The 7575-nt window shown below is 42.5% G+C and overlaps 1 protein-coding gene across 1 annotated transcript; it reads left to right on the top strand.

The window, feature by feature from the left end:
• Window positions 1–5808: 5808 nt before the first annotated feature.
• On the top strand, window positions 5809–7197 carry LOC135228878 (zinc finger protein OZF-like). Its single transcript, XM_064278028.1, has one exon. The coding sequence runs from the start codon at window positions 5809–5811 to the stop codon at window positions 7195–7197; it is 1389 nt and encodes a 462-aa protein (XP_064134098.1).
• Window positions 7198–7575: the final 378 nt, after the last annotated feature.

The following is a 7575-nucleotide window of genomic DNA, read 5'->3' as shown; positions in this document are numbered from 1 at the left end:
AAGTTTTCTGATTTATTTGTTGATCTGGTTAATATCAGAAAGAGAAAGTGTTCAGGAATCCCCCCAGATTTCTCAAAATCTTAGTGAGTGGTGTTCTCATGGTTTGAAAATGAAGGGGGAAAAATACCATAAAAGTGAAGGGGCAGAAAGAAATGTTAGTTACTGCCAAAGGAACAGAAAAAATACTGATCAGATATTATAGTGTCATAAATGAGATGAAAAAGTTTTAGAAAAGCACAGTGGAAGGTTTTTTACAGCACATAACTTAAAAATAAATGAACCAGGATGAGTTCATTGTCAATATATGAAAAGTATGTTCTTAAAATTTCATCCATGTTAATGTCAGATAACAGTGACATCTGACACCAGGAACAAAGGTACATAGGTAAGCCCACAACTTGAACATTGGATCCCTAACTCCCTGGAGGAAATCAGGTTCAAGTTTTGTAGCCTGGCCAGGCCTGCTTGCTTCTCATGCTGTGGGAGAGGTAAATTCCTCCATGTGTGATCTTGTTGCAGAAAGGAGAGGCCTGTGGAGCTTACTGAAGAATGCAGGTGTGTGCTGTGGGGCTGGAGCCTGTTCTGCCTTTAGTGTAAAGGCCCTCAGGGTGGAGCATTGCCCTGAGCCTGGGAGGAGGCCAAAGGCCTGTCACTGCCTGCTTCCTGCACACTGTTTCTTCCCCATCCTTCTTCTATTTCAGGTCTCAGGTGTGGTGCAGGGAGAACTAGTCCAGTCCAGGCAGCTGGGGACCTCAGGCGACCATCTGGCACATCCATCAATCACAAGGAAGGATTTCAATTGCTGTCACTGGCGTGTGGAGCAAACATTATTCATCTGCCTCCAGACTGCCCAGGCCTCTGCTTCCAGTCCTGTCCCTCTTCCTGGAAGTGGCTTCTTGGGGTCAGAGACGTCATTCCATAGACGCCCAGAAGCTGGAGAAGAAAATGGTGAGTTCCACGCAGAACTGGGTTATCCTTAGCATTATGTGGGTGAGGCTGGATCTGAATTGTTGGGAAGCAGCCGTGTGCTGCGGGACTGTGGTTTCAGTGAAGAAGACAGTGACAGAGGAGGCTGAGGAACTGAGCCCTAGGAGGCACCCTAATACCTTGCTCCACTCTCTCTGGGCCCTTCATCCCCACATACATGGCATTTGAAGATTTGAATACCTGGTGTCACCTTCCTTATGTGACTCTCAGAGGTAGCATCACACGGTGTTAATATCCCCCTTCCCCCGTCCCGGTTCCTGGTGTTCTGTGTTGAATGACAGAGTGTTCTCTCCTGAATCTGAAGACAGGAGCTCTGGCTGTGGAGGCTGAGCCCCGACCCTCTAGAGCCATCCTTGTCCCATGTCTCTGAACAGTGTTCTTGAGTCCCCCTAGGCACTGGAGCACTATGAGTCTTAAAAGGATTGAGAGGTATCATACCAGTTTCCTCCACTGCTCAAAAGTGTAAAATTACTCAGCATTTCACTAAGATTAAAAGCCAGATTCTTTTCAGTTGCCAACGAGTTCCCCCGAACATGATAAGCCCACTGACCCCAATCACCCGTCCAGATTCCTAAGAAGGTTTTTCATCTGCTTTGCATTCGGCTCCAGCCACGTGGGCCTTTGGCTCTTCCTAAGACATCCAAGACACCTTCACACCTTCTGACCTGTGCTCTGGCTGTTTCCTCCTTCTAGAACAGTTTCTTCTCAGAGACCTGAATTCTTTTATAGAACACATTGCCACATGATAGTTATATATACATGTTTATGTATTTAAATTTACTGTCCCCACTCAAAGAATTTACTATCCATGTTCATCTGGGTGTTTGTTTTGTTCACTGCTGTATCTGCTTTGCCAATGTGCAGTAGACTCTGTGTCAGTAGGACCTGAATCAATTTTAATGAATGAATGTAGCCACTTAAGGGTCTGGAGGGAAGAAGTCTTGTCTGAGACACAGGGCTTTGCCAGGAGAAGTATGTCCTGGTTGTATGAATTGAATAGAATGTTTACCTTTTTCTCTTCTTCCTAGTATCCTCCAGTACTTTAGATCATCGACTGGGGTTTTTTTTTTTTTTTTTTTTTATGGTGTTATTGGACGGTAACAGCAAAAATAACAACAAAAGTGTATGCATATGGACAGAAATGGAGTTGTCAGGAATTTAGACATCAAAGAGAAATTGACCTGCATTGTGATCCTGGCTAGCATTGTTCCATGTGGGAAACACTCAGGATGTGATTAAATGGTCGTCTCTTTTTTTTTTAACTTTACTTAGCTATGACCTGTCTGAAATAATATCTGCTTAGAAGAGTCATGAAAGAAAAATCACAGTTGCTCAGTACATGGAATATTTCATCATTATTCTATAATAAATATCAGGGTTTTTGATGAGTTTAAAATATATAACCTCGCCCACTGCAGCGGAGGAGACCTTTGGCTTTGGGCTCTGGTTCAAAGTTGTTGTGACCCCATCATCCCAGGACGGATTAGAGATGTCATAGGCTGCTCACGTCACCATTTCCCTGACAAGAGGAGTCTTCTTTCTCTAAAATTACTCTGTTTCAGCACTGAAGGCGTCTTTTAGCAGCCTTTTCTCTCCTCTTGACACGAGAAACCCAACGGATTGCTGCTGTTTCAGAAAGGTCACTCTTACAGACCAGGGGCTTCCAGTGGTCAGGGTTCAGGTAGTCATGGTTAGGTGCCTTCCAGGGACTGCGAATGTGAGAGAATTCTGAAGCACAGCCCCTAGAGGGCTGGTGTGTAGGTCTATTTCCTAGGCTCCACGGGCAATTTAACTGGTAAACCATCTGCATTTCAGCTTACTTATAAAATTAATTTTTTTGTGGTAGAATTTATACCTAACAAAATGTTTGTCAATTCAATAGCGTTTACAGGTATAGTTTGGTGACACTGATTACGTTCATCATGTTTTACAGTCATCCCAACCAAAAACCAAACCAAGTGCCATCAAGTTGATTCCGACTCCTAGCGACCATATAGGACAGAGTAGAACTGCCCCATAGACATTCCAAAGAGCGCCTGGCGGATTTGAACTGCCGAGACTTTGGTTAGCAGCCGTGGCACTTAACCACTATGCTACCAGGGTTCCCAGATGGAAATGGTAACCTTTTCTCACTGAGCAAACACAAGGGTGTGCTGTTGTTGTTTCTGCAGAGGTTTTGCTCCTTGTCATCTTCTAACATTAGACTGTGTTTGTGGACCTGTCACATTCCCACCTTGGGCCTTGGTGCTCTCTGTTGAATGAGAGTCTCCTGACCTGAATCAGCCACATGCTGACCTCCAAGAGTTGAAGAAAATATGACCAGCTCAGTGTTTGGGTTGCCAGTGTGTTGATATTGGCCCCTGGTCCTCCCATGGTTGTGAGAAACAAAAGCAAAACTGCCCTTCTGCAGTGTTTACCAGTTACTATACATCATCCTGTCTCCACCCGGTGCTTTATGTTTTGTTGAGTGTGTTCTGGTAGGGCTTACGGAAGGAGTGGTAATTGTTTGTTCACAAGGAAGTGAAGATCTGAATGAGAGCATTTCTCTAATGTCTGCTATGTTTTCTAACCATTCCAGACGGTAAAGAGAGAGGAGAATACAACTGCAATTGGTTGCAGTCGAACTGTAGAGAGATAATTTCAGTGCTGGACGTCTGTGAGACAGAAAGCAATCAGTGAGGAAGTGAATGTAGTTAGTGAAGGGACGAGGCTGATGGCCATACCGTAGAGTAGACCTTGATAGTACACAGAACCTTGTGTCAAATCCCTAAGAATTCTCTGTTCCCCAGGACTGTCAGCCTCACCCTTCATTCTTGTACACACTGAAGTCCATGGTACCTCGCTGATGCAGAATGTGTCAATGTTTTAGGACTCAGTGGTTGTTGAGGATGTGGCTGTGGTCTTTACCCCGGAAGAGTGGGCTTTGCTGGATCTTACTCAGAGAAAACTCTACAGAGATGTGATGATCGAAACCTTCAGAAACCTGGCCTCAGTAGGTAAGAACAGATTCCTTTTTTTTTCTTCTTTTTTCTGTTATTCCTTTAGTGAGCAAACCTCTTTTACTCATTAACTTTACTCCAGAATTTGGGCTGAGCAATGAGAATGAATCATTACATAAAGCAGGCATGGTCCTTTGGTTTATAGAGCTCACGTATCTTGGCTTCTCCGTGAACACAAAGCACTACGTATTACACTTAACTTTCACTTCTCTTGTGATGAAAAGCCTTGAGGCTCTTTAAGTGTTGTAAATGTAAGCATTGGCTTTAGGGGTCACTTTGGGGTGCAGACGGTATTGTATTTTGGGACCGCGTAGAGTATTACTGTGTTGATTACAAGTTTGACATGATTATTTTGCTGCAAATCAACCCACACCTGTCTATCTTCAGAGACCCTGAAGAGCAAAGTATTGGCTCAATATCAAGGAACTCCTCATTACTCTTCACTGCCTTCCCTCATGATAAGCGTTTCTTCATGAGCACCATGTCAGCTCTACACATTTGTTTTCCCAGAGACACAACTTCACGGAAACCTGAGCTTCCTTTTCTGACTTTAGTGATCCTTTCACAGCTGCGGTCATGCGGATCCTTTTTCTCATTTAATGTTACATGTATATTGTGTCCAATATCTTTCTACTTAGCTCTAATTACGCTTATTCATGTCACCATTACTCTCAAGGTTCCTAAAAGTATGTCCTAGTAAATTGCTTCTAAACCATTGGTAAAGTGCTGAAACCGTGAAATGTGGCTACGTCTTTATTAACAGTGGTCCTTTTTCCCCTAATAATTTCTTTCTGTTTGTTTCATATCGCGAACCTCAACTTGAATTATTGGGTCAGACTTTGGAAAGCTTAAGGATGGAGAAAAGTTACCCAGGAAACATATAATGATGCGATACATAAAAAATAACATCTGGTCGTCCACGTTAGGAGAAATCTCTGAATTACATAGTAATAAAGATGATCATAAAAACCAAGAGAGACGTTTGAGGTGAGTGTCATTCAAAGAAGAGAAAGCGGTGCTTCACGAGACAATCCTGAGTTGTGATGACCTTAAAATACACATTCGTATGTTCATGTGTGTATACCAAGGTTTCCAACTGTTTCACAACAGTTCAGTAATTGTAAACATAAAGAAGGTTGGTGTACGCATTGCATAGCCTCCAAACCTATTGCCTGTTGGATTTTGACCTGAGCAGAGAACAGTTGGCGGTGCCCTGCACAAACACGGTGTCCCACTACACTGCTTTGAATGTGTGTTTCTCGTCATACTCCTGCTATTCAGGATTCTGCAGCAGGTTCCTGAAACTTTTTTGGAATCCATGCAGGTGGGATTATTCACAGTACTGTGCGGAGCGACACGCATTGAAACCTATGAGATTGCCTGCCATCTTTGTTCAGGGCCCTGTGGTGTTTCCAACACAGGTTTAAATCCGATGGGCAGCAGATATTCAACGCAAACACTGACCTTATTTACGTTGGCAATTTTTGAAGTAATACGAACCAGTTCGAAGCCCTGATATGTACTCATACATATATGAATATATATGTGTATGTATATTTGTATATGTATAAACTTTGCTGTAAACTTACGTGTTCAGGGAATTTTCACAACTTTTTCATAAATGTGTGTCAGACATTGAGTATTTGAAACATATTTCACTTACACACAATGATCAGAAAGCCTCATATTTTAGAAAAACAGTGACAATTATGGTAGTATTTCTGCTAGATGATTTAAGCTATGAAACAGGAGAGAAGTCAAGCCAAAAACTGCGTGTTCACTTTGTTTGGTAATGAGGAAGTGGACATAATTGATTTCCAACATGTTACCTGTTTTTAACAGAATTCATACAGTAGAAAACCTCTGTGAAAGTAACGAAGGCAATCCGTGTGGGAAAACCTTCAGCCGGGTTCCAAATCTTACCGTGCAGAAAAGAAATCCTCCAGAAGTAAATCCTTTTGAATGCTCTGACTGTGAAAAAGCCATCATGGATCCCTCATCACATAACCACCATACCTGTCAGTTTATTACATCTAGAGAAGCCTGTGGTGGTACCACTCCTATGAGACCTCTTAGTGGCAAGAAACCCCATAAGTGTGAGGTATGTGGGAAGGATTTCATTTGTATCACAACTCTTAAGAATCCTGTGACAACACTCACTAGTGACAATCAGTATAAATGTAATGAGTATGGGAAAGATTTCTGTAGTTTCTCGTCCTTTTGGACACATGTGAGAGGTCACAAGGGTGAATGTAAAGAAAGTTCTTCTAGTGACCCTTTATCCCTCCTTTTCTATAACAGAGATAAGCCCTATGAATGTAGGGAATTTAGGAAAGCCTTTAGTTTTTCCTCAGCCCTCACTGCACATTTAGGAACTCACAGTGAAGAGAGGCCTTACGAATGTAATGAATGTGGGAAAGCCTTTAGATGGCCCTCATACCTCACTAAGCATATGCGAACTCACAGTGGAGAGAGGCCTTATGAATGTCAGGAATGTGGGAAAGGCTTTAGTCAGTCAGGACACCTCACTACCCATATAAGAACTCACAATGGGCAGAGGCCTTATGAATGTAAGGAATGTGGGAAAGCCTTTAGTCGGGTCTCAACCCTCACTACACATATAACAACTCACAGTGGAGAGAAGCCTTATGAATGTAAGCAATGTGGGAAAGCTTTTAGGCAGTTCTCAGGCCTCATATCACATAGAAGGATTCATACTGGAGAAAGGCCATATCAATGTAAGGAATGTGGGAAAGCCTTTAGGTATTCTTCAGCCATCGCTTTGCATAGGAGAATTCATAGCACTGTCAGGCCTTATGAATGTAAGGAATGTGGGAAATCATTTAAGTATTCTTCTACCTTCACTTCACATATAAGAATTCACAGTGGAGAGAGGCCTTATGAATGTAAGGAATGTGGGAAAGCCTTTAATTGTTCCTCACATCTCAGTAATCATAGAAGAACTCACAGTGGAGACAAGGCATATAAACGTACACAATGTGGGAAAGCCTTTAGTCAGGTCTCATTCCTCACTAAACATATAAGAACTCACAGTGGAGAGAAGCCTTATGAATGTAAACAATGTGGGAAAGCCTTTAGCCAGTCCTCAGACCTCGTGACACATAGAAGAGTTCATACTGGAGAGAGGCCATATCAATGTAAGGAATGTGGGAAGGCCTTCGTGATTTCTCGTCCTTCAGAAGACATATAAAAACTCATCGTGGAGGACTTAGGAATGTCAGGAGTGTGAGAAAGCCTTTCCTTGTTCATCACACCTCATATCACATATAAGATCTCACTGTGGAGAGACTACTCTGTCAAAAGGGGGGTGTTTCATTCTTAATTCTGTAATTTCAAACAGCAAATTTCTGAAAGTCAGTGATAAAAGAACAAAGTTTCTCAGTGTGTAACAAAGCAGTACTACCTCCAAGAAGGGGTCATTCGAATTCCTTTGTGCCTATGAAAGTTTCATTTTCACTATGGGGTTGTCTTCATCAGTGTTTCTTACTTTCTCAGTCCAAGCCAAATTTTACCTTTCGGAAAGTCCTTGACTATAACAAATAAGCCTGTAGGGACTAGCCAGGAGCAA

Source organism: Loxodonta africana, chromosome X (genome assembly GCF_030014295.1).
Source record: "Loxodonta africana isolate mLoxAfr1 chromosome X, mLoxAfr1.hap2, whole genome shotgun sequence".
NCBI classification, from domain to species: domain Eukaryota; kingdom Metazoa; phylum Chordata; class Mammalia; order Proboscidea; family Elephantidae; genus Loxodonta; species Loxodonta africana.
Note: the sequence above shows the minus strand (reverse complement) of the source record. Positions and strands in the feature narration are given on the sequence as shown.